At 38.4% G+C, this 15283-nt stretch overlaps 1 protein-coding gene across 1 annotated transcript in view; it reads right to left on the reverse strand.

Moving 5' to 3' along the window:
• MEMO1 (mediator of cell motility 1) overlaps positions 1 to 15283 on the reverse strand; it is a 135606-nt gene that overhangs the window by 58437 nt on the left and 61886 nt on the right. The window contains exon 2 of the mRNA XM_082852078.1: positions 12711 to 12792. Coding sequence (XP_082708204.1) covers positions 12711 to 12792 — 82 coding nt within the window. The remainder of the gene's footprint in view (positions 1 to 12710; positions 12793 to 15283) is intronic.

Genomic DNA, 15283 nt, shown 5'->3' on the forward strand with positions numbered 1-15283 from the left:
TTAAGAGACCTTTACATAGTTCAAGGAAGAAGGGAAGGAGTCCATGGAGTAGGAAAAGCAACAAGCCTAACAACTGGAAGAATACTTAAAGAATCATATATCCTGTAAGACTACAAGGAAGGATGATAGTTTCGAAAACACGATTAACTAAGGTAAACTTGTTTCATAATAAGAACTGAGATTTCATGGTTTCAGTCCTTTTTGAAGCTGAAGGTTTAAGTTTCCTTGACCTAAAGACAACATAGTGGCAAAAGGAAAGGAAGATTCTTTTATCTTTTTTAAAATTTTATTTATTTTATACAGCAGGTTCTTATTAGCTATCTATTTTATACATCTCCGTGTATATATGTCAACCCCAATCTCCCAATTCATCCCACCACCACCACCACCCCACCCCCGCTTTCCACCCATGGTTTCCATACATCTGTTCTCTACATCTCTGTCTCTATTTCTGCCTTGCAAACCAGTTCATCTATACCATTTTTCTCTATTCCACAAATATGCATTAATATACTATATTTCTTTTTCTCTTTCTGACTTCACTCTGTATGACAGTATCTAGGTCCATCCACGTTTCTACAAATGACCCAATTTCGTTCCTTTATATGGCTGAGTAATATTCCATTTTATATATGTACCACTTCTTCTTTATCAATTCGGCTGTCGATACGCATTTAGGTTGCTCCCAATGACTTGGTTATTGTAAATAGTGCTGCAATCAACATTGGGGTGCATGTGTCTTTTAGAATTATGGTTTTCTCTGGGTATATGCCCAGTAGTGGGATTGCTGGGTCATATGGTAATTCTATTTTTACTTTTTTAAGGAACCTCCATACTGTTCTCCATAGTGGCTGTATCAACTTACATACCCACCAACAGTGCAAGAGGGTTCCCTCTTCTCCACAGCCTCTCCAGCATTTGTTGTTTGTAGATTTTCTGAGGGATGCCCATTCTAACCAGTGTGAGGTGATACCTCACTGTAGTTTTGATTTCCATTTCTCTAATAATTAGTGATGTTGAGCAGCTTTTCATGTGCCTCTTGGTCATCTGTATGTCTTCTATGGAGATATGTCTATTTAGGTCTTCTGCCCATTTTGGGATTGGGTTGTTCATTTTTTTAATATTGAGCTGCATGAGCTGTTTATATATTTTTGAGATTAATCCTTTGTCCGTTGATTTGTTTGCAAATATTTTCTCCCATTCTGAGGGTTGTCTTTTCGTCTTCTTTATGCTTTCCTTTGCTTTGCAAAACATTTTAAGTTTCATTAGGTCTCATATGTTTATTTTTGTTTTTATTTCCATTATTCTAGGAGGTGGATCAAAAAATATCTTGCTGTGATTTATGTCAAAGAGTGTTCTTCCTATGTTTTCCTCTAAGAGTTTTACAGTGTCCGGTCTTAGGTCTCTAATCTATTTTGAGTTTATTTTTGTGTATGGTGTTAGACAGTGTTCTAATTTCACTCCTTTATAGGTAGCTGTCCAGTTTTCCTAGCACCACTTACTAAACAAGCTATCTTTTCTCCATTGTATACTCTTGCCTCCTTTGTCATACATTATTTGACCATAGGTGCATGGGTTTATCTCTGGGCTTTCTATCCTGTTCCATTGATCTATATTTCTGTTGTTGTACCAGTACCATATTGTCTTGATTACTGTAGCTTTGTAGTATAGTCTGAAGTCAGGGAGTCTCATTCTTCCAGCTCCCTTTTTTCCCGTCAAGACTGCTTTGGCTATTAGGGGTCTTTGGTGTCTCCATAGAAACTTTAAGATTTTTTGTTCTTGTTCTGTAAAAAATGCCATTGGTAATTTGATAGGGATTGCGTTGAATCTGTAGATTGCTTTGGGTAGTATAGTCATTTTCATAATATTCATCCTTCCAATCCAAGAACATGGCATATATCTCCTCCTGTTTGTGTCATCTTTGATTTCTTTCACCAGTGTCTTATAGTTTTCTGAGTACAGTTCTTTTACCTCCTTAGGTAGGTTTATTCCCTTGTATTTTATTATTTTTGTTGCAATGGTGAATGAGATTGTTTCTCCTTAATTTCTTTCTGATATTTTGTTGTTAGTGCATAGAAATGCAAGAGATTTCTGTGCATTAATTTTGTATCCTGCAACTTTACCAAATTCATTGATTAGCTCTAGAAGTTTTCTGGTGGCATCTTTTGGATTATCTATGTATAGTATCATGTCATCTGCAAAAAATGACAGTTCTACTTCTTCTTTCCTGATTTGGATTCCTTTTATTTCTTTTTCTTCTCTGCCGCGGCTAGGATTTCCAAAACTACGTTGAATAATAGTGGCGAGAGTGGACATCCTTGTCTTCTTCCTGATCTTAGAGGAAATGCTTTCAGTTTTTCACCACTGAGAATGATGTTTGCTGTGGGTTTGTTGTATATGGCCTTTATTATGTTGAGGTAGGTTCCCACTATGCCCACTTTCTGGAGTTTTTATCATAAATGGGTGTGGAATTTTGTCAAAAGCTTTTTCTGCATCTATTCAGATGATCGTTTGGTTTTTATTCTTCAATTTGTTAATATGGTGTATCACATTGATTGATTTGCGTATATTGAAGAATCGTTGCATCCCTGGGGTAAATCACACTTGATCATGGTGTATGATCCTTTTAATCATACACCATGGTGTTGTTGGATTCTGTTTGCTAGTACTTCGTTCAGGATTTTTGCATCTATCTTCATCGGTGATATTGGTCTGTAATTTTCTGTCTTTGTATCATCTTTGTCCGGTTTGGGTATCAGGGTGATGGTGGCCTCGTAGAATGAGATTGGGAGTGTTCCATCCTCTGTGATATTTTGGAAGAGTTTGAGAAGGATGGGCATTAGCTCTTCTCTAAACGTTTGATAGAATTCACCTGTGAAGCCATCTGGTCCTGGCCTTTTGTTTCTTGGAAGATTTTTAATCACAGTTTCAATTTCATTACTTGTGATTGGTCTGTTCATATTTTCTGTTTCTTCCTGCTTCAGTCTTGGAAGGTTATACCTTTCTAAGAATTTGTCCATTTCTTCCAAGTTCTCCATTTTATTGGCTTACATTTGCTTGTAGTAATCTCTTAGGATGCTTTGTATTTCTGCAGTGTCTGTTGTAACTTCTCGTTTTTCATTTCTAATTTTATTGATTTGAGTCCTCTCCCTCTTTTTCTTGATGAGTCTGGCTAAAGGTTTATTAATTTTGTTTATCTTCTCAAAGAACCAGGCTTTAGTTTTATTATCTTTGCTACTGCTTTGTTTCCATTTCATTTATTTTTGCTCTGATCTTTATGTTTTCTTTCCTTCTACTAACTTTGGGTTTTGTTTGTTCTTCTTTCTCTAGTTCCTTTAGGTGTAAGGTTAATTGTTTATTTGAGATTTTGTTGTGTCTTGAGGTAGAATTGTATTGCTATAAACTTCCCTCTTCGAACTGTTTTGCTGCATGCCATAGGTTTTGGATTGTCATGTTTTCGTTATCATTTGTCTCTAGGAATTTTTTTATTTTCTCCTTGATTTCGTCAGTGATCTCTTGGTTATTTAGTAACATTTTGTTTAGCCTCCATGTGTTTGTCTTTTTTACGTTTTTTTCCCTGTAATTTATTTCTAATCTCATAGCGTGTGGTCAGAAAAGATCTCGATATGATTTCAATTTTCTTAAATTTTCCAAGGCTTTATTTGTGATCCAAGATGTGATCTATCCTGGAGAATGTTCTGTGTGCACTTGAGAAGAAAGTGTCATCTGCTGTTTTTGGATGGAATGTCCTATAAATATCAATTAAATCTATCTGGTCTGTTGTGTCATTTAAAGCTTGTGTTTCCTTATTATATTTCTGTCTGGATGATCTGTTCACTGGTGTAAGTGAGGTGTTAAAGTCCCCCACTGTTATTGTGTTACTGTCTATTTCCTCATTTATAGCTGTTAGCAGTTGCCTTATGTATTGAGGTGGTCCTATGCCTGGTGAATATATATTTATAACAGTTATACCTTCTTCTTGGATTGATCCCTTGATCATTATGTTGTGTCCTTCCTTGTCTCTTGTAACATTCTTTAAAGTTTATTTTATCTGATATGAGTATTGCTACTCCAGCTTTCTTTTGATTTCCATTTGCATGGAATATCTTTCACCATCCCCTCACTTTCAGTCTGCATGTGTCCCTATGTCTGAAGTGGGTCTCTTATAGACAGTATATATATGGGTCTTGTTTTTGTATCCATTCAGCCAGACTGTGTCTTTTGGTTGGAGCATTTAATCCATTCACATTTAAGGTAATTATTGATATGTATGTTCCTATGACCATTATCTTAATTGTTTTGGTTTTGTTTTTGTAGGTCCTTTTCTTCTCTTGTGTTTCCCACTTAGAGAAGTTCCTTTAGCATTTGTTGTAGAGCTGGTTTGGTGCTGCTGAATTCTCTTAGCTTTTGCTTGTCCGTAAAGCTTTTGATTTCTGTGTCAAAACTGAATGAGAGGGCTTCCCTAGTGGCGCAGTGGTTGAGAGTCCACCTGCCAATGCAGGGGACACGCGTTCGTGCCCCAATCCGGGAGTATCCCAATGTGCCGTGGAGCAGCTGGGCCCGTGAGCCATGGCTGCTGGGCCTGCGCGTCTGGGGCCTGTGCTCCACAACGGGAGAGGCTGCAGCAGTGAGAGGCCCGCGTACCACAAAAAAAAAAGAGAATGAGATCCTTGCTGGGTAGAGTAATCTTGGTTTTAGGTTCTTCCCTTTCATCACTTTAAATATATCATGCTACTCCCTTCTGGCTTGCAGAGTTTCTGCTGAGAAATCAGTTGTTACCCTTATGGGAATTCCCTTTTATGTTATGTGTTGTTCTTCCCTTGTTTCTTTCAATAATTTTTCTTTGTCTTTAATTTTTACAATTTGATTACTATGTGTCTCAGCGTGCTTCCCCTTGGGTTTATCCCAACTGGAACTCTCTGTGCTTCCTGGACATGGGTGGCTATTTCCTTTCCCATGTTAGGAAAGTTTTCGACTATAATCGCTTCAAATATTTTCTCGGGTCCTTTCTCTCTCTCTTCTCCATCTGGGACCCCTATAATGTAAATGTTGGTATGTTTAATGTTGTCCCAGAGGTCCCTTGGGCTTTCTTCATTGCTTTTCATTCTTTTTTCTTTATTCTGTCCTGTGGCAGTGATTTCCACCATTCTGTCTTCCAGGTCACTTATCCGTTCTTTTGCCTCAGTTATTCTGCTATTGATTCCTTCTAGTGTATTTTTCACTTCAGTTATTATATTGTTCACCTCTGTTTAAATCTTCTAGGTCTTTGTTAAACATTTCTTGCATCTTCTCCATCTTTGCCTCCATTCTTTTTCCAAAGTCCTGGATCATCTTCACTATCATTATTCTGAATTCTTTTTCTGTAAGGTTGCCTATCTCCACTTCAGTTCGTTGTTCTTCTGGAGTTTTATCTTGTTTCTTCATCTGGTACATAGTCCTCTGCCTTTTCATTTTGTCTATCTTTCTGTGAATGTGGTTTTCATTCCACAGGCTGCAGGATTACAGTTCTTCTTGCTTCTGCTGTCTGCCCTTGGATAAGACTATGTAAGCAGTTGTGCAAGCTTCCTGATGGGAGGGACTGGTGGTGGGTAGAGCTGGGTGTTGCTCTGGTGGGCAGAGCTCAGTAAAACTTTAATGCTTGTCTGCTTGTCTGCTGATGGGTGGGGCTGAGTTTCCTCCCTGTTGGTTGTTTGGCCTGAGGCGACCCAGCACTGGAGCCAACAGGCTCTTGGTGGGGCTAATGGTGAACTCTGGGAGGCCTCACGCCAAGGAATACTTCCCAGAACTTCTGCTGCCAGTGTCCTTGTCCCCGCGGTGAGCCACAGCTGCCCCCTGCCTCTTCAGGAAACCCTCCAACACTAGCAGGTAGGTCTGGTTCAGTCTCTATGGGGTCACTGCTCCTTCCCCCTGGGTCCTGATACGCACACTACTTTGTGTGTGCCCTCCAAGAGTGGAGTCTCTGCTTCCCCCAGTCCTGTCAAAGTCCTGCAATCAAATCCCACTAGCCTTCAAAGTCTGAGTCTCTAGGAATTCCTCCTCCCGTTGCCAGACCCCCAGGTTAGGAAGCCTGACCTGGGAGTCAGAACCTTCACTCCAGTGGGTGGACTTCTGTGGTATAAGTGTTCTCCAGTTTGTGAGTCATCCACTCAGCAGTTATGGGATTTGATTTTATTGTGATTGCGCCCCTCCTACTGTCTCATTGTGGCTTCTCCTTTGTCTTTGGATGTGGGGTATCTTTTTTGGTGAGTTCCAGCATCTTCCTGTCGATGACTGTTCAGCAGTTAGTTGTGATTCCTGTGCTCTTGCAAGAGGGAGTGAGCACACATCCTTCTACCCCGCCATCTTGAACCCATCTCCCAAGGACAGGGAGATTCTTAACTTAGATAGAGAATACACTGCAGTGTATCTATTTTTTGATCATTAAGTATATATATCCCATCCTCACTTATCCCATAGTGAGGAACTCACTCTACTTCATGAAAGGATCAAGGTCACATTCAAAGAAGAGAATTTGTAATATTTTCCTTTACCCTGGCCCAGATATATGGTAATGAATAAAGCCAGAGTAATAATCATCAACTCTCACCATTAATCCTGTTCCTACACCCTTCTCTTGCTAACAGAATCTATAACTCTACATGTATGTGGCAACAGGTTCCAGTAAAGAATCACTCACAATAAAGGAGGCTTCGCTAAGGGAACGGCTACGTTTTTTTCTTTAGTCGTTCTGCATAACAGCCAGAAAAGCAATGAAAATTTGAGCTCTACAGATATTTGAATATGCATCATAAAAGTGTGTCTAAGTCAGTCTTTCCAGAGTTCTTAAAACCTTTAATACAAAGTCATCCCTGCTAGGTGTTACAGGTAACTCTGATTCTCAATGTAACTTCTCATGAAAATAAATACAAAATTATACTATTATTATATATTATATATATATTATTATATCTATAATTTGTCATTAGGCTAAAACCATACCTCTAAAAACTGATCTTTCTTTTAACATAGAGTACTTTTGCTTCTCCCTTTACACCTACACAGCAGATCCTTTGCATCAGCAGCTTCAGCTCCTAACCTACCAGAATTTCTCTGCCCCTCAGAGAGCTGCAATTAAATGAGGATGCAAGGTCACACTGTCCACAATCATTCACTAGTTAAGTGACAGTTTCCCATACAGCAACCTTGCAGTGTGGTATAATTTAAATTCCTACCTCAGGAAAATTACTAATCACTACATCACATGGACTTTCACTTATATCAACTATGAATGCCAAGAGTCTACTAAACATTCTATGAGAGGCTTTTCATCAAAGTGGATATAGGGAATAATAAACACTTACTTGAATTCAACAAAGTCAGATTTCCGTAGTCCTAATTCTACTGAATAGCAGGAAAAATGCAAAATAAAAGACTGCCCTAGATGAAATGAGAAGATTGGACCAGATGAAATGAGATCTCCTCCAACAATAAGCAAAGTTTGCAACCTTAAGTTAAGATATGATCTACAAACCTAGAAACTAAATTTAAAAACACCTGTAAACGTACAGGATCAACCTGAATGACAACTGGCCCCAAACAGTTTCCAGAAGCAGCAACCTCCACCTCGGTTTTATTTTGCTGCACGTAGCCTTTTATTCTTTTCCTTCACAGGCAATGCTCAATGGCCCTAAAGATTCCTGCTTCGATAAAAAAATCAGCAAATGATTATATCCAAGAAATATTCAGGTAAAACAGTCATTATTTAGAATATTTTATTTTTACAAATGGAATCTCACAAACACTAAGCAAACAATATTATGAGCTAAAAAGTCAAGTAAGAATAAACTAACCACAATGTTACATATTGAGGGTTTTTTTTTTTACTGCTAGAGTATATATGATTTGAGATATTGCCATGAATAACCTACCAGTCCTTCTTACTATTAACAAGACTGGGAAAGTCTTGATGGTTTCTACCAGATTTAGCTCGAACTCTATGCTAATGCAAGGAGCCTGTCTTCTGGCCTATCATTCACACAGGGCACATCTGCTTTCACTATGTGAAAGGAAGTGAGACAAAACCAAAACCAAGCCAAACAAGCACACAACACAACACAGAACGCACTATGAGACTGTTTAGAAGATTGTTTGTTAACATTAACAAGGACTGCAAATCTCCAGTAACTTAAGTTAACTAGATAATTTATGAAGATTGTCTCATGACATGTACTGGTAGAGCTCTACAGGTATGCTTCACTATATACAACCTGGTCTTCTATATAAATGTTTCTTAGTTTTTAAATTTTTCAAACAGGTTTTTATACTAAAGGTATAATGTACACAGTAAAAAAAAGTCAAACCGTAATAAAAGGTACGCAACGAAAAGTGAAGGTATCCTTTATTCCATACTATTCCTACTTGGTTAACTACTAAGAAATCAAATTCTGCTTTAAATGTATGGCCTTCAATATTCATTGTCTGTGCTTGACAGTAAAAAATAATTTCATCATGTAAATTAAGCCCCTTCCACAATTATCTGCTTATATTTTTATATTCAATAAGATGTTTCTTAAGTGATGTATACCTGTACAGCTCCATTCTAAGGGTTGCTGAGTTATTGCTGAATACTGCAAGATAAACAACAATTTTGGCATCAAGGTAACTGGCAGTCATGGTAAGAAGGCTTCTGGAACTCCTAGTTCATGAGATCATTTCAATATATATCCCAGGGCCACATACTGTCTCCTGTGCCTCAATATAAGTAAGATAGTTCCAAATGCAACCAAAGGATATTTTTTAGTCAAATTAAATTCTTTTGAATCCCTCTCCCAAATGTGCCTGGTTATGTTATATAGATTAGAATTCATTAAAATTGATCAACAGTTGGTTTATGGGTCAATATTTAATCTTTTAATAACATCAACAATAAATGACATTATTCTATTTAATCTACATCCATATAAAAATAAGCAAACTGTTTAAACATTTTCAAAAGTGTGCTATCTAGGTTCTGAGTTTGTTTTTTTAAGGTTGCCCTCATATGATTTATTCCTATGAAGGCGAAATCTAAGAAAAGGTGGTCCCAGAGAGCTAGAATTTATAAAATTTTAAAAGTATGTTTTTTATTTGAAATAAAAGTAGAAATCTTAAAATTTTAAGTTGTCTAATTACTATATAAGCTCGTTCTTACAAAGACACTTTTGTGCCTATATAACAAGAAAATATTTGTTGTTGCTTTTCTACCTTAAAAAAAAAAAAAAAAAAGAGGGCTTCCCTGGTGGTGCAGTGGTTGAGAGTCCGCCTGCCAATGCAGGGGACACGGGTTCATGCCCCGTCTGGGAAGATCCCACATGCCGCGGAGCAGCTGGGCCCGTGAGCCATGGCCGCTGAGCATCCGGAGCCTGTGCTCCACAGCAGGAGAAGCCACAACAGTGAGAGGCCCGCTTACCGCAAAAAAAAAAAACAGGTAACTCTGGAAAGGAAAATATAATAAGATGAACTTGACTATATTTAAAGTTTTCATATATTAACAAAGTAGAAATTGCCTATATATGCATAAACATAACTACAAAGTCACTATATAGCAGAAACATGTACACCAAAGCCAAAACTATTTTCAAATATTCATTTTAAAACCTAAGGTAACTTGGAAATCTTTTACAAATTAATATATTTGTAACGTAGACTCAAACATTTCATTTCCAAGGGCATTTCCAAACATTTCAATTTAAAACTAACTACAAGAAGCAAACAAGTCTAGTTACTTTTTCATGAATAACTAACCTCATTTTAATTTTATGTTGATTCAGTTCAGCTCCCACATTTAGAGTAAGTTTTAACTAGGAAGGTAGTATACCATAATAGTCAAATACCAGCAAAGTAATGGGAATGACAATAGAACATACCTCATGAGATGTTATAAAGAGATGATTACTAATCCACTGTTTCTCACCCAACCAAGGATCTCACTTATACAAACTTCCCAACTTATCCTTGCATCAATTTTTCTTTCTCTACTAGATCATGTCATCAACATCATAAACACTTTAATATCTCCCACCTTCAATAAAAATTCTCCCCAACACCATATTCCCATTGCCCTACTTCCTTGATTTATAGCAAAATTTCTCAAAAAAACTATCTATACTCACTGTCTTCATTTCCCTCCTTGATTCTTTCTTGAACCCACTCCAACTGTGCTTTCATCCCCACCACCCCACAGAAACTGTTCTTACTAAAATAACCAGCAATCTCCATAGTATCCAATTATCAATCCTCATCTTATTTGACCTCTTGGCAGAATTTGACACACCTGATCATCTTTTCCTCCCTGACACATTTTCATCCTTTCACCTCCCAGAGACTTCACTCACTCTTGGTTTTCCTCCTTCCCCACTGGTCCTCCTTCAAAATCTCCTTTGCAAATACTCATCTTCATCGTGACCTCTAAATTAAGCTGGCTTGCCTAAGGCCTTAGTCTTTGAACCTCTTCTCTATTTTACTCCCGAGGCAACCATGTCTGATTAAAGTTACACACTTAGCTGTGTTAAGTGTGATATGCCAACACAGCCTTGGCCTTCTTCCCTGTACTCCAGATTCATATACCTAGCTGCCTCACTTGGATACCTAATAGGTATCTCAACATTAACACAGGCAGAATAAAATTTAGATTTTATATAAACACTTCAAATTCCACTCCCCACCTCCACCCTTGTTTTCTCCTTTAATTAGTACAAACCCCAATTCCATCCTTCCAATTTCACAAGCCCAAACTTAAGAGTCATCCTTGACTTCTTCTATTTTATTGGTCCTGCCTTCCAAATACCCAGAATATACAGTTTCTCATCACCTCCACCTCTAGCTCCCAGCCAAAGGCATTATGTCATCTCTTTTCTGTACTATAGTAATAAGCCTCCGAAATTGGACTCCTTGCCCCCACAAAACAGAAAGTTCATACAGCAGCAAGAATAATCCTTTTCAAACCTAAGTCAGATCATGTCACTTTGCTGCTCAAAACTTCTCATTACTTGCCATATCACTTGGAATAAAAACCAAAGTTTGGGGCTTCCCTGGTGGCGCAGTGGTTGAGAGTCCGCCTGCCGATGCAGGGGACACGGGATCATGCCCCGGTCCGGGAAGATCCCACATGCCACGGAGCGGGCCCCGCAACGGGAGAGGCCGCAACAGTAGAGGCCCGCGTACCGCAAAAAAAAAAGAAGCAAAAACCAAGGTTTTTATGTTCTCCTACAAAGCCTCCCTACAATCTAGCCCCCGCAGCCTACCTCATCCACTACTCTTCTCCACACACACGCCACTCCAGCTACACTGGCCTTGCTTTTCCTCAAACACCTTAAGCGTATCCTGCCCCAGAGCCTTTGTCCTTGCTTTGTCCTCAACCTGAAACCCTTTTTCCCTGGGCATCTGCATAACTTCTCTCTCACATCATTTAGACTCAACTGTTACCTTATGAGGAAGACCTTTTCTTACTATCCTATCTAAACTAGCAACTCCCTACCCATACTGTCACTCTCAATCTTCTTATCTGCTTTATTTTTCTTAGCACCCATCAGCACCTGACACAGAATATAATTATTTATTTACTGTCTGTCTTCCCCAAATACTAAAAGGCAAGCACTACGAGAGTAGTGATTTTGTTTTATTCAAAGAGCAGCACAAAGAAGAGTATCTGGCATTTAGCCTGGTAGATATTTGCTGAATAACAAAATAAGTAATAGCAAGTCATTATGCTAAAAGTTTTATAAAGATTGGCTCACTTAATCTTCGGAAAAGCTATATGAAAGTAATATTATTATTCCAATTTTACCAAGGAGACAAAGGCACAAGAGATTAAATAACTTATATGTCACAGTTGGTAAGTAGTATAGTCAGCTTCCTGAATCTTTTAAACGAGATGAAGTTAGATCATACAAATGGACTATTTAACAAAAAGTGTGGCACAAAAAATACATAACATTTATGGAATACTTATTATGTGCCAAACATTAATGTAAGCTTTTTATGTGTATTTACTCATTTAATTCTCATATTGTTTAATAAGTGGTTGCTATTATTTTTACTATTTACTATTTATCAAGGTACCAACCTGAACTCAACAGAAGTCACATAAAAGATGCTGCTGTGACAGAAATAGTACAAACTCCAACATTTACCAAATCAAAATTAACTGAATTCACATCATACACAGACACATAGTTAACTGTATGTTTGCTAGCCTGTAGTTCTCAAAAAGCCCTCTAACATAGACAAAATAGTCACAGATTTTCTTCATTTAAAAAAAAAAAAAAATCTACCCCTCCCCTAAAAATGTGGCTGCTACTCCATACTGCACCATGTTTAATCCATTTTTTATTATAAGTTTAAAATTATGTGATTAAAGTAGATCTTTTCAATGTTTAAAACAGAACTTATTCATTTGTACCAAATACTACTGAAATCACCAAGTTTATCTAATGTAAACAACTCTCTGTTTTAAAAGTCAGTTTTATTACCAAAAGTAAATTTTGATATTTCTGCATCTGAGAAAATAAAGTAGCCAATTCCTTTATCCTTGAGTTAAAGTGAAAGCCACAGAAATCATGAAATTTAGTGAATATACCTTCTTCAGTTCAACACAGCATTTGATTTTTAATTTTTAATTCAATCCGTAGATACCCATTCTTTATTAATAATTAACATATGAAAGATTCTGGGTAAAGACCCTTAAAACTTACGGTGCAATAATGGCTCTAGCAGGTCTTTTCGTGGACTGTACTTGTGAAAGCCAACCTTCTAGCTGTGCATTCAGTTGCGGTCCTATAAAAAGAGAAAGAGAGAAACAGGAGTGAGCAAAGCAATACAGTACTAATAACCATACATGACACAAAGTCCTCACTGAACCTATTTGGAACTAAAATAGCTTAATGGGCAGTGGATCATCATTTTGGATGTTAATGTTTGAAACTTAACCAACTACAAAGTTTCTAGTAGCAAGCCATGTGATAAAGACAAGCACTGATTCAACAAAATTTGCTTTTATCCATCCACTTATTTATTTACAACCATCTTCATTCAAGAACAATACAATCTACAATTTGAGGCAATGATCAAACAAAATGAAACAAGAAAGAGAAAAATATAGTATATGAAAAGAAAATAACTGAATATATTTTAGAGTACCAAAACCTGCCTTAATCACTAAAATCACATCCATGGAGTGATCATTACCACACTCAATGATCTTTCCTGCCATCCACTCCAGCTCCCTATTCCCATCACCATATCAATAACCAGTGTAACTACACCACCTCAAAAATCTCAATTTCAAGCATCCCACTCTCTTCACTTCCTATCATTCCAGTTCACGTCTAGAAATCTTTTGGAGTCACTTTTCCAACTGTCCTTCATCCTCTCTTCTTCACTTTTTATACCCATCCTGAGATTTGATGATCCATCACTGTAACCACTCCCTTGCCTGTGGCCTCCCTCCTTTGCTCCTCTCTTTCTCCAGTGTAGTCAAATCATAGTTAAAACCAACCTTCCACTTAACAAAGCACCTCCATCTGAACAGCTGAATGAGACTGTAAAGAAACACAACCATATGAACTTTGAAATTATACTCATAAATTACAGCAGATCCTTAGCAAACAAAGCTCAGAAATCATACCACGACAACCTAGTGAATTTGCTCACCTATCTTTAAGATAGAGAGTTACTTCATATAGCTTCTCTTTTTACCTTAAACCATCATCCCCTTCCCATTCCCATTCCCAACAGATGATCAAACTTTTCATTTCGTTAAGGAAAAACAAGCAGAATAACCAACCATCCTGGTTGCTCAGGACTTTGCCAGTTTTAGCACTGGAAGTCCTGCATCCTGGGAAACCTCCCAGTCTCAGGCAAACCTGAATGTTATTCGCCCTAAATTCAGAAGAGAACTACTTCCTCTTCCCACCATTTATTCTGCTTTCCCTACTGTTTCAACAAATTGTCCTTGCTCCTATCAAAAGCCAAACAAATTACTTCTGCACTGGATCTCACTTTGTTTTTCATACTCAAGGACTCTGCTCTTACAACTGTCCTTGTCTCCCGCACTAACTTTTCCCTTTTTACTAGATCATTATCATTACCATGCAAATATGCAATACTAGCAAATTGATTTCCCCCAACTACTGCCCCCTTTTTCTCTGGCTCTCTCTTTTTAAACTTTTAATAAAAAAATATTCAAACATTACAAAAGAACCTAGATAATAATATAACAAACACTCATGGATTGACAGCCCAAATAAATTAAACCTTAACATTCTATCTTATTTACTTAAGATCTTCTTTTATTAAGAAATAAAATACTGGACTTCCCTAGTGGTCCAGTGGTTAAGAATCTGCCTGCCAGTGCAGGGGACACAGGTTCAATCCCTGGTCCGGGAAGATCCCGTATTCCACGGAGCAACTAAGCCTGTGAGCCACAACTACTAAGCCCATGCTCTAGAGCCCGCGAGTCACAACTACTGAGCCCACATGCCTAGAGCCCATGCTCTGCAACAAGAGAAGCCACCGCAATGAGAAGCCCATGCGCCAGGGAAGTCCCAAAAATTGTTTTAAAAATAAAATAAAAACTAAAATAAAAATTAAAGGAGGGCTTCCCTGATGGTGCAGAGGTTGAGAGTCTGCCTGCCAATGCAGGGGACATGGGTTCATGCCCCGGTCCGGGAAGATACCACGTGCCGCGGAGCGGCTGGGCCCGTGAGCCACGGCCGCTGAGCCTGCGCGTCCGGAGCCTGTGCTCCGTTGCAACGGGAGAGGCCACAACAGTGAGAGGTCCGCATACACCAAAAAAATAAATAAATAAAAAATTAAAGGGACTTTCCTGGTGGCACAGTGGTTAAGAATCTGCCTGCCAATGCAGGGGACACAGGTTCAAGCCCTGGTCCTGGAAGATCCCACATGCCACGGAGCAACTAAGCCCGTGCGCCACAACTATTGAACCTGTGCTCTAGAGCCCATGAGTCACAACTACTGAGCCCGTGAGCCACAACTACTGAGTCCACGTGCCACAACTGCTGACGCCCACGCGCCTACAGCCGGTGCTCCACAACAAGAGAAGCCACCGCAGTGAGGAAGTCCGTGCACCACAATGATGAGTGGCCCCCGCTCACTGCAACTGGAGAAAGCCCACATGATGCAACAAGGACCCAATGCAGCCATAAATAAATAAATACATTTATTAAAAATAAAAACTTTCTAAAAATTTAAATTTAAAAAAAAGCTAAATAAGCCTCTAATCAGCAACTCAGGACCATCTTTCTCA

This window comes from Leucopleurus acutus (genome assembly GCF_964270905.1).
Source record: "Leucopleurus acutus genome assembly, chromosome: 12".
NCBI lineage: Eukaryota > Metazoa > Chordata > Mammalia > Artiodactyla > Delphinidae > Leucopleurus > Leucopleurus acutus.